At 35.9% G+C, this 19,440-nt stretch overlaps 2 protein-coding genes across 2 annotated transcripts; both read left to right on the forward strand.

Moving 5' to 3' along the window:
* Window positions 1-289: 289 nt before the first annotated feature.
* Window positions 290-1,240, forward strand: CBG28094 (the record flags this gene model as incomplete). The annotated part of the gene is made up of 3 exons (XM_045240625.1): window positions 290-359; window positions 419-550; window positions 1,176-1,240. The coding sequence occupies 3 exons, from the start codon at window positions 290-292 to the stop codon at window positions 1,238-1,240; spliced, it is 267 nt and encodes an 88-aa protein (XP_045098680.1).
* A 3,207-nt stretch (window positions 1,241-4,447) lies between these two features.
* On the forward strand, window positions 4,448-8,389 carry Cbr-elt-3 (the record flags this gene model as incomplete). The annotated part of the gene is made up of 8 exons (XM_002645642.1): window positions 4,448-4,523; window positions 4,584-4,715; window positions 6,277-6,391; window positions 6,696-6,819; window positions 7,222-7,275; window positions 7,868-8,023; window positions 8,069-8,163; window positions 8,227-8,389. 8 exons carry the CDS (start codon window positions 4,448-4,450, stop codon window positions 8,387-8,389), a joined length of 915 nt encoding a protein of 304 aa, XP_002645688.1.
* Between the last annotated feature and the right edge of the window lie 11,051 nt (window positions 8,390-19,440).

Consider the following 19,440-nt stretch of genomic DNA (forward strand, 5'->3'; position numbering starts at 1 on the left):
TAAGATTGATCTAATCTTACTGTTAATTAGTCTTACTGGTAATTTCTAAATGAAAAAAGTTATAAATGTTCATCTAACCAATTAATTTCCGTTTCCCACGGTCGCAAAAAAACCAAAAAGAAACATTATAGGCGACATTTTAACTTACGCGTTATCAGTATTGGTTATAGTTCTCTCACTTTTTTGTGTTTCTTTTTTCTTAGCAGTCAGTTTCTTTTTTGATGGAAAAAAATTGTTTCTTATCACCACTAGTCTCATGTTTTCACAACAAAGTTATTTCAGAGGTAGAATGCAGATGGATACATCCAATTATTACTCGACCTCTCCAAATTCTTCAATTTCAAGTTCTGGAACCAGAGGTAACATTTATTATTCTTTTTCAACGTTCCAAACTTTCTAATTCATTTAAAATTTCCAGAAAGTCTTATGAATACACCCCCAAACTTTGGATACTCTGAAGAAAACCTGAATGGCGCTCCATATCAAATGTTGCAAGAAAACAATCATTCTGAATGGATAACATCTCAAAATGGTCAATTTTGGAAAGAAGGTTAGTTTTTTGACACCTTCTTTTTTTCATCGTCTATATTTGAAGAGATTGAAGAACATCATCAAAAATAAGACTATTAACAAGAAACAAGTTATCAGTATCCCTTCTTTTTTTCTACCGTTGCTTTTTTTTGTTTCATCACATCGCAATTGTTATTTTAACAGTGTGATGACCGTATCATCAAAAAGTCGTTCCCAAAGATTGCAATAGAAGGACAAATGGGGGTAAAGAGGAGGTGATTGATTGTTCTTGAAATTCGCAAAGATAGTACATTTCGAGAAGAGATTTGAGGACAGGAGAAGAAGAGATGGATTTTTACGATTGATTCTATCAGTAACGTTTTTCGCCATGCAGTTATTTTTTTTGTGAGCTCAAAACTTTTCTCTGTTTGTCTCTAACGTCTTTCAATCAAATAAATGGAAATTGTAATGAAAAAGTATTGAAAAAAATTTCCACATTTTTTCTGACTTTTATTTCTGACTTTTGAAATCTTGATTCAATTTTTCAGTGTTATAACTTTGACTATAGATTATTCCTGGACTTCTAGACAGAGCTAGGTTTTTTTTCTAGACAGAAAAATAAGAGCAAGATATAAAAAATTGTGCAATTTCATATAAATTTGTAGGTCCTTTTGTTCTGGATAGTTCAAAGGTTTTGTGGAAAAGTGCAGATCAAGATCTTTCAACTTGAAATAACTAGAAAAAAGAACATTTTAGGAATTTTATTCTGAGAGATCTTCTATATTTTTTGGTTTTAGTCATTTTTGTCCTTGAAAAGTTTTTTTGGCCCTCTGAAAATTTCGGGAAAATTAAAAAACCCGGGAAAAAATTCTTAATATTACACAAACAAAAAATTCGAACATTTCGAAAATTCAAAAAGTCCAAAACTACAAAAAAATTCTAAAAATCCGATAGTTTCGAAAAATCTTAAGATCACTCCATTTCAAAATTTCCAAAAAAATAGAAGCAATTTCGGAAAAAAATTCTTCAAGTTTCTTTTTTATACTCAAATCAGATGTTTCGATTTTTAAAATTTTTGGTCCCCAGAATTCAGAAATTAAAAAAAAATTCAGAAGTTTGGAGATATCCGACAAAGTTGAAATTGAAGTTTCGGCTTTTGAAAATACTAGGAACATTGCAATTCTAAAAAGTTAAGAAATACAAAAGTTCTAACGAATCCCGTAATTTCGAAAATGTTAAATAATCCAATAATACGAAAAATCGAAAAATCCTATAATTTCGAAAATTCAAAATCTTCCTTAGATGCAACTTTCCAAAGAAAAAGTATTACAAAGTTCAGAAAAACACCCGTTTTCTAGAATTTTCTTCTCCTTATTATTAATTTCAATTATTGTCATTTATGAGATTCTTTCTAACTTTCTGAATGAAAATCTATTTTTCGTAAGAGGTTTCAAATCGTTCGCGCACTTTTGAACTCCAGATTTCATTTGCCAGCCATTTATATTGCAAAGGTTCAGATGTAATCAATCTAATTAGTCATCATTCACTTTCGTTCTCGACTTTGCACTTTCGAATCTCCTTTGTCGAAATCTCCACGGACGTTTGTCTAGAAGTCTAAAACAAGTGTCTCTTTTTTTTTGTTTCAATTCTTCTATCAGTTTGCAAAAATGTGACACGTTTTATTTCATGGTCATTTTCAAATGAGGTGGTGGAGGCGGAGGAGTACGGTTTTGGTCGTTTTCGCCGTCGAATCTTGGACACTGCGGGGTCGGCCCTATCTTCTGCCTCAATCACAACTTAATCATCATCGAATGCAATTGTTGCGGGGGGTTGGTGAATGTCTGCCCCTCCTCCATCTTGAAGACGACGTCTTCATCGTCCGTTTTCCTCTCCGAACAATTTGTAACCCGTTGCGACGGCGACCGATGTTGTTACTGTGGATCGAGAAATACGACAGAGACAACGGATAAGAAGATAGAGAGCGGGCACTTCTCGCCTCCGGATATCAACTGATATTTTGTATTGTGCGTATGTATAGTAGGGGAGAGGAAAAGGGAACAATTGCTGGCTTTCGTCACTTTCCTCTTCATCGTCGTCTCCAGAATTCGACAACTCTCGACCCTATGGCGGGGCGGTCGATCACCCCCACCCAGCAAAATTTGATTTGTGTATGTGTATCATTATCCGAGGAAATTTTCCATTATTTTCTTTTCTTATCAGTTTAAGATCAAACGAGTTCAGCCAAGTTTTTTTCCCTTCGAAAAATGGTCTTTTCACCTGCTAGCCTCCTTATCAACACCGTCTAGCCTGATAACAATGTGTCGCTTATCAAATTTCGTTGAGTTTTGATGACCGATGGCGCCAGCCCAATTAGACCTCCAGGACAGATCAGGGACGGACCAAAAAATCTCAGAAAAAGAATTGTACTTTGACACTTGCAGAAAAAAAAAACAACGTGATCGCAATATTGGCAACATCACAGTACACCACTATAAAGTTAATGATCGTGGGTACCATTCAAACAGTGGGAAAAATTGTTTTAAGAGAGAAAGAGAAACAGAAAAAATTTTGTCTTTCTGCCTCTCACTTTTTCTTCATTCTTGGGGTCCTATTGTTAACAGTCTCAACCATCATCAGGCCCCCTATCTCCATTTTTACTTGCCTTTCTCCGCTTTCAACCCACGGCCAGTAGTCGTCTCTGTCTTCTCTGTATATTCGGTCTTGATTCTGTGCGTCCCAACCTCGAGAAAAGACAGATGGAGATGGTGGTTGGGCGGGCGCGCAAAGTCAAGTTTGATGAGATGGTCAGTACCGTAGTATTACCGTGAATCGGAATGTCCCTCTCCTTCTCTCGCTCCAACCATTGGACCCGATTGCGGTAATTTGTATACGCCCGCTCTCAGTTTTTTGTAATTGTTTAAATTGGTTGTTTTAGAGGAGAGTGTAGGAGGTATTGATACCAGCATTTTCACACATTAATCAGATTTGACAAGATTTTTGTTATTATCAATGTTAAGGAGAACGCGTATTCTCTGGAGGCACGGCTTTTAATTGTGACCTTTCCGAAATCACTCTAATAGAAAGCCACTCCCCCTACCTCTCAACTATGGGCCTATCCATCTCATTTCCTGTAGAAGATATCAGAACGTTGTCAACTGATAAAATATTTTTGATGTTAAAATTAACATTTTATCAGTTAACGAATTTTTTTATCTTTCACATGAACCAAGATACCATGGCTCAAAGTTGACGGTTCAAGGTGGCTTCTGTTATAGGGAATACGGTACTTATGAATTCAGTCCTTCTCACATACCGTATTTCTTCAACAAAGCTTTCCCAAACTGTCAACTTTGAGCTCATTTATCTCAATTCTTGAGAAAGATATAAAAAAAAATAGTCAATTGATAAAATCTTATCATGATATCACCAGTATTTTGTCAGTTAACAAATTTTTGGTATCTTTCACAGGAATGGAGATAAATGAGCTGAAAGTTAAAGGAAATACGGTAGTCAAATTCTCTAAAGATAAGGGTTTCAATTTCAAACTTTATAATCTCTTCTTCCCCTCATACCCAAAATTATTCTTCCAAAAACCTCCAAGAGACAGGTCATGCTCTCTAAAACTTTTCCTTTTCACCTTTCCTCCTTGAACGGAATACAATGTGTCACAAAATACACACAATATCTTTTTTTCATGCCATCCATCCATCCATTCCAAACAAACATTTCACTCTTAATTCTCTCTGTACCCTAAAAATTGCAACAAAAAGAACGAAATTTCCGCAACAGGTGCCAATGTAAATTTGAATTTCCAACTTTCATGTTAACGCCTTCTATGGGAGTCGCCCCTCTACAGTATCTACCTCTTCTAGACATGATAAACATTGCTCATCTTTTTCATGTTGGCACAGCTAACACACATGCCGTTTTTATGAGTATGCATAGGCCCCATACTTGCACCGATCCCTATTTGTGTATTCTTTGTTGCATTTGCCGCCATAACTCAAAAACCCGTTTTTTTTTCATTTTTCCCTTTCAGCTAGTTTTTTTTATTATTTTTCTATATTTTTCAGGTTCGCCTCCTTCAAACGAGTACCAGTATTATCAACAGGAGGCCGTCCAGCCATCTCATCCAGCCCGTCTGCCTGGTATCTCGAACTTCATGAAGGACTCCCAAATTTCCCTCAAACCGGCCACCTATTACAGTAAGTCTCTATTTGGGAAGTCCGTCTGACCTTCGCGAGTACTGTCTACTGACCGCAATGCCGTTTTCTGATTGTCCTCTCCACGCGCTAATCAGTCAATTGTAAGAAAATCGCGGGATTGTATCTTTTTCTGGTGTTCGTTTAAAAGGATGCCGACAAAGACAAAAAATTAAGAGAACTTACTGTTGGTTTAGAAGTTATCAAACAATTTAGAATCTTGGGTAATGGTGGGGGCGGAGCTTAGAAGGTCTGACGTTTTATTTTTGAGATTTGGTTGGGTAGGAACATTTTTTTGTGAATTTTTCCATTCAAAAAATTAGGGTTATTTAAAATTAAAGTGACGTTAAACCTACATAACTCAATTCCATTTTAAGCCCAAACTTCCGCTAATTTTCGTAGTTTCCCACGGCACCGTGCGTAATTCTTTTTCACGGTTTTCATGTTTTGCGTCAATTAACTTTTTCAAGTTCATGCAAAAATAGAATGAATTTGACTCAGCTCGACAATACTTATGGGACTTTCTTATGGGACTTCAGGTCAGCATGTTACCGTACTCCCTCTAGTAAAAGCTTACCGGTACCTTCAACTTTGAGCTTTTATATCTCAACGTTGACAGTTGAAATTGGCTTCCAGTAGAGGGGATACGGTACTTTCGAATTATTTGTTATTTCTCAATTAAGTGTACCGGAGGTTTCAGAGACTCAAAAATCTTTAAACCTAGAAAACAAACTAGCTTTAAAAGTCAAAAAGGACAAAAAATGTATCAGTGCTCTGAAAATTTGACTTTGACAAAGGAAGTACTAGTCCTTCCTGTCTCTCGGGGAAATTGAACAAAACATGGCGATGATAAAGGGGATTATTCATTTTTCAGTCTAGCTTTTTTCAATGTCAGTTTCAAACTTTTAAGCTTACTACACTGAACAGATATTCATGATAAAAATACGAAATTAAAAGATAGAGACTTATTTTCAAATTACTCTTAAGAGATGTACCACATGTAATAGAAAGATCTTTTTTTACCTTTGAGCTAATATATCTCGGATCCTGTAGAAGATTGTGAAAATTTGACAATTGATAAGATATTGGTGATTATATGATAAATAATTTATCAGCTGAAAATGTCTTGATATATTTTGAAGGAACCGAGATGATTGAGTCAAAACGTGACAGTTGACGGACTCTTCTATATCATGTTATACGGTAGATGAATGTAATTAAAACAATAATGTAGCACTATAAATCTGACCACGTAGAACCTTTTTTTGAATGATCCTTTACAAAGCTTTTACTCTGTTTTTAAGTTGCTCTGGATTCCAATTTTTTCTTGTCAAAAGCAGACAATGTTCTCATAGGTGCTCTGAAAAATTAACATTGGCTTTTTGCCCCAGACACAAACCTTTTCAATACATGCTAATGAACATTTCCTGAATGAGAATTACCTTCTTTACTCAACAATTCTCCTGAACTCTATTTTCCTCAGTTCCGTATCAAAGAAGCAAACTAAAATGTCATTTTTTTGCCATCCGGTTACTGTATCTCCTCTCATGAGTCTTGATTACAGCTGCTGCTGGTAGTCCAACGATGAATGAATACCGTGTGGAAAAAGTGGCTCCTGCACTGGTGGAGCATCCATATATTCAACTAGAACAGCCTACATATGCAGACTTCACAAATGCGTAAGTACTAAATGAACAATGTTCATCAAATTTTTTTCTTCATTTCCGTTACGTCGTCAATCTATTTTTTGACAACTCCTTTCTCTATTTGTTCTCAAATGTTATCAAGGTCAGTCGAATTATCAACTGACATCAATCAGCGGGGCCGCAAAAAAGAATCGAAACTTCCACCAAAAAATTCTCTCATTCTGTCCCGTCTCTCTCATCATATAAAGGCACACTGCATCATAGGGCGACGTCGTCGTCGCAATCCATCATTTTTATTCTTGCCTATATTCTTCATGGATTCGCTTCTTTATTCCAGACAGGTACTCAGCCATCAGCAGGAAATGCTACAGATGAACTTCCCAACACCATTATCCACAAATTATATGAACACAGCTCCAGTAACACAGTCACAACAAGTACCCTTCAATATATTTGAATTGGTGAGTATCCTAAAAGTCTTAAAATTATCTCAAGAAATTTTACATTACCGGAAAAAGGTTCACAAAAACGTATTTTTAGTTCTTTTTCAGCCCTATTGACAATTTCTAGGAGTCTGAGGCTCGGCCGTCAAATTTCCGATCACTTTGAAAACTGTCGAAAGTGTAAAACGGACCTAGATTGAAAATATTGCATATTCTTTTTGAGCAGTTTTTGTACTGAAAAAGTAATCGAAACCTTGAAAGCCAAGCTCTATACTCTTGAACATGGTCAAAATAACCAAAAATTAGCTGAAAAATACGTTTTTGTACATCTTATTGACCGGTACTGTAGCTTACGAAACAATAGGTGTATGTAAAATTTTAAAATGTTAATATAGCATAACTTTTTATATTTTTGTTCAGATATCGGATTCACGACTCGTGTCACCCAATAAACATCATCAAAACTTCAACACGGTATGCCGGGTTTTACAATTTTCAAATTTTAAACACATTTGGCAAAATGAGCTGGATTCATACAGTACCGGCCAATAAGAATACGTACTTTCCAGTTGATTTTTTTGGCGATTTTGACCATTTTGAGTGGTTTGGAGCTCGACGTTCGAGTTTTCGATCACTTTTAAAGTTTTGGAGAGTTTAAAACAGGCCCAGATTAAAAACTCTGCATTTACAGAATTTCCTGAAATTTCCTTTTCCTTTTTCGGCTATTTTCCGGTTTCAGACTGACAGCTTTTCTTATGTTTTCAGTACAAAGACTGACCAAAAAGGTATCTTCTAGAAATCGGAAAATAACTGAAAAACTTGGAATTTTCAAAAAATTATTCAAATTTAAAGTTTTCAATCTATCTCTGTTTTACAATCTGCGAATTTTTCAAAAAGATAGGAAACTTGGCAGCCGAGCTTCAGACTCTTGAAAATCTTCGACAACTTAACTGAAAATATATTTTTGTATGTCTTATTGACCGGTACTGGAAAAATAGTCTTTCGTCAATTTCCAAAGAACAAACATACTAAGTTATTTCTTCAAATAAAATTTTCATGTTTCCAGAACCTCTCCAACTTCACAAACTTTCCACAGTCGGAAACGCCGCTTCCCTTACTAAATAACTCCCCACCACATTCATACTCTACAATGCCCAATTTTTCACCGCCCCCGCAAGACCCGCTTGTCATCGAGCCGAAGCCAATAAAAAAGAGAATGGCAGTACGACCAGTGTCCGATTGAAAACTAATCAAAACCCATTTTCAGGCAGTCCAATGTCACCAAAACTCAATCTGCTCGAACTGCAAAACTCGTGAGACGACGTTATGGCGACGAAATGGCGAAGGTGGTGTCGAGTGCAAGTAAGTTGAATTAATTGATTGATCAGGAAGGTCATCACTCATCAATCACAACCGACATTTCAGCGCATGCAACTTGTACTTCCGTAAGAACAACAGAAAACGCCCATTGTCTCTGAGAAAAGACGGGATTATGAAGAGAAATCGTCGGCCAAGAACTGAGTCTCCAGGAGCCACGATGAGAGCTCATCAGAGAGCCCTTGCACACCAACACGCAGCAGCCTGCTAAATCAGGCATTGGAGGAATTGTACTACTTGCACAAATATCTTTCAACATACTTCTCACACCTCAACATGACGTTATATTTCAAGACAAGTCTCATCATCTCCTCTCGAAATGCTTTTTGACACGCTCGATGCACCAAAAATGCTTAATTTGTGCTTATTTCTCTGTGTACACATCAATTTCTCAAATTGTATTGTTTCCTTTTCCCCCATCCCACATCTTCTCACTAAGCCACCGACATAAATCCCACGACTGCAGCCTGATACCTATATTTTCCAGTAGAGTATCTTGCCATTCGCAATGATCTAATCTTACCTTCTTCCTTATCATTATCTGTTTTGCTTCTCTTGACCATCATCGATGGTCATGACACACTCCCTTAGTAGCATACAACTGCCATGACTTGTGATACATAGCGTGGAATCCCATATTTGATTGTTCGTATCAATTTTTTGATCTTCTTACTGGTAATACAATACCAAATATTTTGTTTTGCAATTCGAACTGGAAATGTACCCTACCCCAAGCTGCTTTTTACAAATTTGTTAGGCATAACATTTGATTTTTTTTTGTTCTCCGGATTCCGTGATATAATAAAAGAATTTGACAATGATTTTTGAACAGGTATAAATGCAATGCATGACCTCAAAATTAGAGCGGAATTCGATCAGTTTTCAACGATTTAAGGGTTTTATTATCAATAAATTAATCAGCGAAAAGTGTCCATAGGTAAACAATAAAAAGGAAACGATAAAATTGTCAGAAGAAACAGAACATACACGGAAACGAGGCTTGGGTTCTCGAACAGAACATAAATCAAACGGGCGCATCGGCAATCGGTCAGTTCTATCGCCGAATGTGCGTTTTTGCGTTTTTCATCGAATAAGATGTACAAAGGGACACAAAAAAGTGATTTATCAGCAGTCGTTACGATTAGGAATTTTCGCCTTTTTTTCTCTTTTTTTATTGTCTTTCGGGTTTTGTTTTCATTACAACACCCGATGGGTTTTCTTAGAAAAGATAGTGTGAAAACGAATGGAGAATGATTGTGATACGGTGTGTCAAAGTTTTTATAGGGTCACTATCCAGCGAGAAATACGGTAGGAGGATGAATTTTAGTCTATTCCGGAAGGAGAAAACAATTAAGGGAACTAAATGAATGAAACTCTGTTTTTGCGTAAACTTGAACTTTAGAGATGCCGTAAAATCTTTACCGTAAATGCTCAACTAGGAGCTCATCCTATACGTGCATTTTTAGTTCAATTATCTCGATTCCTTTTTACACAAATTTTTTATCACAATATTACCAATATTTTATCAGTTGACAAATTTTCTATTTCTCTTGTAGGAACCGAGATAATTGTATTCAAAGTGCACACGTGAAATGGGCTTCTATCGAAGCATTTGGGGTAATCTAGTTGCAGTCCATAACGGTTCACCATAATTTTTTTCGGGTGCACTACAATCAGAAGTTTACTCCCGAAAAAGGGCATTTTTGATAACAAGGAAAAATACTTATACTGTTTCTGTGTGTATTTTTACAAATTCCACTATTACTTGACTAATGAAACAATCAAGACACAAGAATATGTACTCAAATTATTGAAAACAATATGTTTGGAGAAAAACAAAAAATCAAGTACTGTATGTTAAGTGCAATACACATGTACTAGGATTGATAGTGCAAGACTATTGGAAAAATATATCAATTGGAAGGTTTACTATTGCTTGAAAATTGCTCCGGGGGCATGACTATTTGAAGTATACTTTAACTTAGGGTGCACAATTAGAAGTTTTACATTCAAGACATGGTTTGTAGGTTGTAGTTTTCACGAAAAATCCACGTCTTCTAATAAGGATTACTGTAAAGATCAACCTTGATAAATTGATTGAAAAAATACTTACATACAAACAAAAAAAGGAAACATGTTATGACCCCGGAAGCTGACGATTTTGATGATTGAAATACAGTAAAACTGTGACAAAAGGCAAACTTTTACGTGCACTTACTTTAAGCTCAAATATTTCGATTCCTATGAAAGATATTAAAAACTTGTCAACTGATGAACTTGTCATAATAATTTCACCAACTATCGAAGCATTATCGAAGCATTTGGGGTAATCTAGTTGCAGTCCATTGTAGTTTGTCGATTTTTCATACCTCTTACAGAAATTAAGATAACAATTGAGATAACAAGGCTCAAAGCGCAATTCTAGAATGATGTTCGAAATATTAGCTTAAAACTGTCCCGGTTCACATTTAATTTTTTTAACTTTACAGGCAAATTTATTTTCACGATAACAATACTTTAAAGCACTCCTGTTTACGATAAACGCTCTAATAGGAGGGCACTTGCATTTCGAGTACTCATATCACAGCTCCTGTGACATATTTAAAAAAGTGGCAACGGATAAAATGTTCAACATAACATTAAAAACATTTTAACAATTTACAATTTGCTGAATACTTCCAAAAAAATAGAAATAAATTAGCTCAAAATGCAAGTGAAGAGTAGCTTTCTATCAGAGTGTGACTGTCATGACTACAATTTTTTCAGTTGTTGGCTCTGTACGGTTATAGCGGTCCGGAGAGATAAGAAAATTACAACTGAGCATCGCCAATAATAGATCAGGTCTGAAATTGATGGTTGCTATTCTTTATCCTACTTTGTTATATGAGAAATGAGAAATCAGAAATATCAACTAAGATTCAGTTAACCATTTTAATAGCTTATGAAGTTAATAATAGTATTTGAATTGTTTTTAATCTTTGATACGATGCATTAAAAAAAAATTAAAAAAAACACTCGAGTTTAAGGTTTTCGAAAAAAGATATGAAACCCTCTAACTCCCATTCGATTCAGAAAACAAAACAGCCATGTTTTCATGTCTCTTAACACTTTCGGTACTCGATTACGACTCAAATGTCACTTTTACAGCCGTTCAAAAAGGATAGATCCACCTGGCATTTATGATTTGCCAGCGGGGAATGTAGAGTCTTTTTTCCCAAGGACCCATACCATACATATGAGCTCTCCTCATCATAGAGTTAGAGTTGCTAGTGCGAAGAGTTCAAGAATATCAGTTGCTTGTCTGCCTTCATTTTCTGTTTCTCGTTTAGTACTGGATGATACGTTTTCAGGGAATCTGTTTTGCACATCCAAATAAATTTCCGATGATCAAAGAAACCCACACACTTGCACCAAGACGTTTGGAGTATTTGTTTTAACTTCACAAATTCATATTACTGAATTCCTAGCCAAAGTTGTTGACCACATTGTAATGTTTTCAACATAAATGACCCCTCCACCCCTTCTTGTCTCCGAAAAGCCATTGAAATTGAATGAATTTGCGAGAACACATTCACTAGGGGAAACCTAATTATTCCGTTCACTGCACTCTCTTTGAAGCATTATTCCATCTGTTGAGTACCAGTCCATCTCTTCATGTGAACTAGATCTTTTCAATTTCAAAACACATATTTCGTGAATTTCATTAATATTCGTTTTCCATGGGAATCTAGTGACTGCGATGAGATGAGCATAAATGGACATGACGTCAAATTTTTGTGTGGTTTTGTGGGCACAAATGGCCACGTGGACATGGTTTTTCTGTTTTTTTTTCATTGTTCAAAATATACCGTAAGACGCCTCATAAAATGTCATTTTACCATAAACTCTTGTAGAGAAGACGCCCTCTACGTCCACTTTGAGCTTAATTATCTCGGTTCTTTTGAAAAATATTCGAAAGTTTTTCATTGCTGAATTATTCATCATAATATCATAAATATTTTATCAGTTGACAACATTTTTATAGCTCTCATAGGAGCAAAGCTAATTGAGCTCAAAGTGAACGTTTAGGCATATCTTAGTACGGTAGCTATCAACTTTGAGCTTTATCTCGGTCCCTGTGATAATTATCAAAATGTGGTCAACTCGTTAAATATTTTTGATATTACGACAAACGTTTTATCAGTTACTTTTTTACGTTTTATCAGTTACTTCAGTTACTTAATAACTCTTCTCAAGAACTGCGATAAATTGGCTCATATTGCACGTTCATCAGTGGACCACGTTTTGATGCCGTTTTCAGGGAACGAGATAAATTAGCAGAACGTCAAGTTGATTTTTTAAAATTTCACTGCTCCATATCAGAGACACAAAGCTTTCATATATTTAGTAAATCAGGATTATTGGCATTTAGAAGCTGTTTAAGGGAGCTGTAAATGATTGTTTTTATTTTTCCCAAAAAAGACATTTTGAAAATCATAATGATTTTAGCTTGTACCATCCATTATATTTGACATATTTCACTTTTCTCCGAAAATCCCTTAGGAAATCCTATAGCCCTGTTTAAGCGACATTTTTATCGATAAATCTTGAATCTAATAGTCCAATTCGGATCTTTTTTAGAAAACTGGAAAGATATATCTCGAACATACACTTGTTTTTTATTGTATCATCACAATCTCATAGATCTCATCCATCCGCCCAAGTGTTCTCTATATCCTGTCCACCTGGGCTTCTGCTTTCTCTCTCTCCCATTTTTCAATCATCATATTACAACCATCATCATCACATTCCGGCTTCTTCCAACGATGGGACAACTCTCTGGCTCTCGTCTTTTCTCATTGCTTTTGCTTCGTCTTTTCCCAGCTTCTCGCGTTTCTCAACTTTTCTCTCGATGTCTCCTCATGTGACCTGAGCAATGTTAGGAGGGTCCCTTCTCGCTGCTGACCTGTGTACACATGTCTCTTTTCTGCGGTTTTTGAATTTTTGTTTTTCATTGTTTATTTGTGTTATTTGCCACTTTTGTAGATTTCGATATGACTTTGATTATTTTTCATTGAACTGTGGAGCTATAACAGATTCTGGATATGTAGTGGTATCCAGTTAATCCAGTCAAAGCTTGTATCAAAATATTCTATGTAGTTTTAGACACACTTTATTTTTTATCCATAAAAAAAATATTATTCAAGGTTTCGTAACAAGGGGAACCGAGTAGTTCAACTTTCCGACCCTCGATTTCATTCCTCCTCACCAAAATTTCTTCTAAGACAAACATGACCAAGGGCTCTTACATATGCAAATATACTATAGCGGGTGGGGACTAAGGAATGAATGTATATGAGTTCTAGGGTGGTGGCTAAGCGCAACGTTGTGCAAAGCACCGCACACCAAAACGAAGACATAACCAGATGACCCCTCATTGAAACGACCTCCAAGTCTTCTACGGATTCGGCGCGTGTCCCGTGCTTCTGGCTCTGTCCTTGAGAAAACCGCCTTCCGTGTTCGGCAGGTGGTGAGAAAGCATGCGGATAAATTTGGTTGGATAGTGGACAAAATAATGTTATTGGAACAGAGAAAATTGCTGGGTTTTCCCAGCTAATTGAGGACTTCAATCTGATGGAGAGAAAGAATGGACAGATGTTTTTTTTTTCTTTGCAATTTTTGAATTTAATTTCTACCGTAAAACCTGTAACAGAAGGGCTTCACACTGTCAAGTTTGAACTCATTTATTTTGGCTAATATCCAGAATATCAAAAATATTACAGATGATAAATTGATTAACAATTTAGCAGTTGACAACTTTTTCATTTATTTGACAGGGCCCGAGAACAAGTTTCTCAGAGTTTAAAGTTAGAGGTGTTATTCTATTACAGGTTTTACGGTAGTGACGTTTTGATAGGCTGAATCACAATAACTGTTTAAAAACTAGCATTATCTCAAAATGTCTGGAACTTTGTCGATTCTACAAATCGCAAGTACCCATAATTATTTTAAAACGTAATCTTAAATAAAAATACAAAATTTAATAAAAATATGGAGACGTCGAGATTATATTTCTGAAAACATTTTAAGCCAAAAACTTAAACTTCAATTCTTCTAAATTATTTTCAAATATTAAAAGAACCTAACATTCACAAATACTATGTGAAAAAATGGTCAGAACTTAATTAACCACTATTCTCAGAAGACAGGCACAAAAATAAACAAAAAGAAGGGTATAATTATGTGACTTGTCATTTTCCCTAAAGAGAAGACCAGTTTTTCGAATGATTAAGTTGTTTTGAACGATTTTGAACGATTTTGAACGATTGCTGCTAAATTGTAGTGCTCTATTTACTCAACTAGAGAATTAGAAGGAACAAGTGCCACAAATTGGGTGTATCAAAATTCTTGGGACCCTCTTGCTTCGTCCCAAAAACAACACAACCCACACAGAAAGCACAGAACTGAATGCATCTTTTCATTTTCTTTGAGTTTTTTTTCTTGTCGTTGCTCTCGCAGCACCGCCAGTTCTCTAAATACTCACTTCACTGCTTTATCTATCTCCGCTTCTTTGCTTGTGTGCGTATGTCATCACACAGCGTGGTACGTTTGCGAAGGCGGCCGCGTCGCGGCAAGAGCCTTTTCTTCTTTGCTTGGTATGTTTTTTTTGCGTTATTTTTTCTACAAAATAGTGGTGTCCTTGCTGCAAATCCCGACTAGCATGTCTTGACGTCGTTCCCAGTTTTTTATGCTTCTGTCTTCGTTCATTCGTTCTCATTAACCATAATGATTATGTGTTTGTCTGCTAGTTAGCAAATTTTTTCCACCCTATAATTATGTGTTTACGCCATGTGGTGAGATAACTGATTAAAAAATCAGAAATTTCTGAATCAGCTTTTTAAATATTTGATTGAAAATATATAAGGATTATTGAAGGTAAGCTAATGAATTTTTAATACATTTTTTGTTTTCTTTTGTCTCTAATCGCATGATACCTCAACTGAAAAAAAAACAGTGTCAAAACACCTTCAAAAAACCTGTCATGTGTTGAAAAAGTGAAAAAAAACGACAAATGTGATCGTGAAATACGTCAAAGTGTTCCAGTCACAAGAAGTTTAAAATTATTTTTCAATGTTTCTTTATGTCTGACGAACTTTTTATATTTTTCTCTTTTTTATCGAACGCCGCTCGAAAGAAAAAAAACTCGATTCCTTCAACTTTTTCCTCTTTTCACAAGCCATTCTTCCGTGTTTTTTGCAGAAAAAAACTCGACTTACGCCTCTCTCGAGGACGGGCCCCCCACGGTGAAGCCTGTTTTCTGAGTGTCTGCTGCATGTAAGGTTGGTTAATAATTGGTGTGTGTGTGGCAATAATTAATAAAGATAATATCATGAAATATAAAACTTGAAAATAGAAAACGTTTTTTTTAATTTGGTTTTATACTTACCCAGTTTTTAGTAAAACCCCTTGCTTCCCCAAACACCCACACCTATCCATGGATCGGCATCCGGATCGTTCACAGTGTATGTTTCCGGCAACCCAACTGTTTTATTTCTTTTTTTAATTACTCTTTAATTTTTTGTTGTGCTTGTTGTGATTGGTTTGGAATTGATAGATAAATATTGTTGTTTTCTGGATTCGCTTTTTTTATTGCAATTTCGTTTGCTCCAGACTGATAGTGCCGCTGTGGCTTCTGAACAACAAGAACTCAATCTTTTTTTGCTTTCACAAAACTTTAAAAATCCCTTTTTTCTATCTATCTCTCTCATACTTTTCGACACGATCCCCAAGGAGATGGCATTGCTTTTCACGTTTTGTAAGGGAACTATTATTTATGATCTACTAGAAAGGGACTGTTATGGGGTCAGAAAAGTTTTGGTTTGGGTTTTGGATTTTTGTAAGTTCTAGATTTTGATTTTCGATGTTTGAACCTTCATTTAGAATTCTTTCAATTTAAAAGTAAATTTCATAAGAGTAAAATAATCTACATTCCTTCTCTTACTATCCGAGAAGTTCTTTGTTAACTTGAAATTCACAAATAAACTTTTAGATGATTTATCTAACCTATGTTTTGTCACGGTTCCTTCCTATTTCAGAACCAACGTCCGTTTTGAGCCAATTTTCTTTGGTTGCTTTGAAAAATATAAAAAAAGGTCAACTGACAAAATATTTTCAAAATGATAATAAACATTTTGTTAGTTCACCTTTTTCGGATACCTTCTACAGAAATTCTGATATACGAGCTTAAAGTTGTTGGCTTGAGTGCAATATATGATAATTTAGCCAATTTATAAAACGTGCTCATTTCTATACCTATCAATTTAATCAATTTCGATGTTCTTTTTTCTTGCTATTCTAAAGATTTTTATTTCTAAAACTCATTGCAAATAATTCCAATTTTTCGTTTCTTTCTTTCTACCCAGTAATCTTTTTCTAATCAATATCATTCGCAGAATCATTTCTCTCGTTTTCCATTTAATCACTTATCAAATTCAAATCGATTCCTATTTGTTCTCCCATTTTGAGCATTCTCTGTCTATTTTTGCTCTTCGTGCTGTGTGCAAAATAGATGAAGCCTTCCCACATTTTTTCCAATCTTTTTTTTCTGATTACTTCACCACCTATCTTCACCTATTCCTTTTTTCCAATTCCTTGCCTCTGGATTACACTGAAAATCTGAAAATTATTTTAGCGAGAAACCTGGTTATAAGACTTCATAGTTCACCATCTTCTTTTCCTTGTTGTAATTATAGTCTTACATTTAACATTGCACTATTTCTGATAACCGAACGCTTATCACAAAAACGAAATAGTGTGGATAGCGAAGAGAATCTAGAGAAAAATCACTTACAATTAAGAAAACTGATAGCAGAATAGTATTGGCATTTTCTGAGTGTGTAGACACAGGAACAAACATTGGGGTATTGTCGATTTTTGGGTGGGACCTATACTTCGCAGTCGTTGACCACTAGACAGACTTTTAAGATTTTTAGTTTTATGCTTTCGTAACGTCATTGTGCTTTTTTTCTTTTTTACAGTTGGCGTATACAGTGATCAAAATCAAAGTCATAGTAATGTTTTTTGTTCCATTCAGTAATAAAAAGTACTATTTGAAAATGTACGAAAGTGTATTTTAAGATTGCAAAAGGCTGATTTGTGAGTTGCACTTTTCCACATTCTTCCTTTTCACTGAACATTAGCAACAATGTCTAACATTTAAAAGTGCAACTGCTGAAGCCGTAATTTTATCTAAAAATTTTCTAAAACTTCTGATTTTCAATCTGACTTTTAAGCTTATTGCTATACGACTGAAATTCAAAAGTCAGGTGAAAACGTAGCAGCTGTATATACACAACCGTGCATTTCAATCACTTTCTTTCCTCCCCGTCCCCCTACCGTTTTGGTCCGCCGGGGAGGTCACCCTCATAAAATGCACCGGACAAACGGCTTCTCTACCACCCTCTTCAACTTGCTCACTATTTCCACAGACCCCTTATGTGAGAGGAGGACCAGACCAACACGTCCATTCCTATCGGTCCGTCTCCAATTCTATTCAATGGCTCTTCCCCCCTTCTATCCACGCCACCATCTGTCACTAAAGGCGGACGGGTAGGACGGAGGGTCGAGGCTATTTGCCTCTAGGCTGTCAATGAGTGAAGAAACACGTCCGAATGCTCATTGGCAAAAAGAGTCCGTCTCTCTTTGCCCACAGCTCATCCTCATTTTACATGTTTTTGTTCGTTTTTATGGATTAGGCAAATTGATAATCCCCCGAATATGATCATCTTACACTATTGGAATTAGGCACCCTGGTGTCTGGAGGTGCCTGTGGATGATGGCACTTGTCTAAAAGTGCATACATTTATAATCTAGTAATGTATGGCGTGCTCCGTGCCGGCTTGCACCAGCTTATTCTTCATTCTCCTCTTCTCTTTGCATCCTTATCCATGTTCCTTCATGCTATGTTGAGTAATGTAAGAACCACTTTGATCTGATTGCCAAGGTAAAAAGTAACAAATCTTGTGACACTATATTTGAGACACTGATTCTTGGCAGGATCTTTCTGGAATATTTCGTCACTAGTCACATGTCACAGTAGCCATATGCGTGTTCCTATCTTGCTTTCACTTTCGATTCTGTCTAGCGTGATCCAGCCAAGATTCGGGAATAGTTGGTCACTGTCTGATTTTGAAATTTCCCTTTCTATAACTTTTGAAGGCTATAAGAGTAGTCACATGTCCTAGACTTTACTTCTAAAAGTGCAACGAACAAACCCAGCATGAAACAAAATATGATGTGGCTTCTGATTCTCAAGGTTTTACATGTTTCCAACTTCTACTACTTTCTTACTTGAAATCTCCTTCTAGCTACAGTAGCGGTCAATAAGATATAGAAAAACGTATTTTTAAAAGATTGTGACCATTTTCCAGAGTCTGGAGCAAATTTCCGACCACTCTGAAAATTTTAAGAAATGTAAAACAGACCTATATTGAAAACTTTGAATTCAAACATTTTTTTTGATAATTCCTAGTCTTTCAAATGTTCACCATTTTCTGAAAGACACCCCTTTCGGCCAGTTTATGCACTGAAAACGTGGTGTATTTCAGTAATCGACAAATATCTGAAAAACTAGAAATTTTCAAAAATTCTGTAATTAAAAATTTTCAATCTATGTCTGTTCTACACCCTGTGAAATTTTCATGATGGTCAGAAACTTGACCGCCGAGCTCTAGACTCCTGGAAATGATCAAAATGGCTAAAAATCCACGTTTTCGGATATTTTATTGACCGGTACTGTAGCCCTTTTCGATCTGTTCCGTGTGCTTTCCAATTTTTCCGTTACTCCTTATACTTCTTCTATCTTTCTAAATTTTCCCAACCCCTTGACCCTCGCAATTCAAATCGTTTTATTTCAGAGACAAACGCAAGAAGGTCTACCTTCTCTCTTCTCTCTCACCACGTGGCATATGCACTTGAAACGGTGTAGCTGACGACGAGTTTTATGAAACAGGAACGCCTTCAACAAAGGAGATAACACATTAAAACACCCACACTATCGGGCCATCCTCCTTATCCCCCCCACTACCTATTCAACTTCTCCTCTTCTCCTCTATTCTACTTTTGCATCTCCTGTTCGCCAGTTCGAAGGACATTATCGTCTTATCTCTAGCTGGCAACAACGTCCAAGGCGTCGTCTTCAATCTATATTCTACTCATATTGTTTTGAAGTGATCGACTGTTCAAACAAACAATAAGAAGCCACAACGTCGGATCGAGAGTCTC

The sequence above is a fragment of the Caenorhabditis briggsae genome, assembly GCF_000004555.2.
Source record: "Caenorhabditis briggsae complete genome, chrX, whole genome shotgun sequence".
Classification (NCBI taxonomy): domain Eukaryota; kingdom Metazoa; phylum Nematoda; class Chromadorea; order Rhabditida; family Rhabditidae; genus Caenorhabditis; species Caenorhabditis briggsae.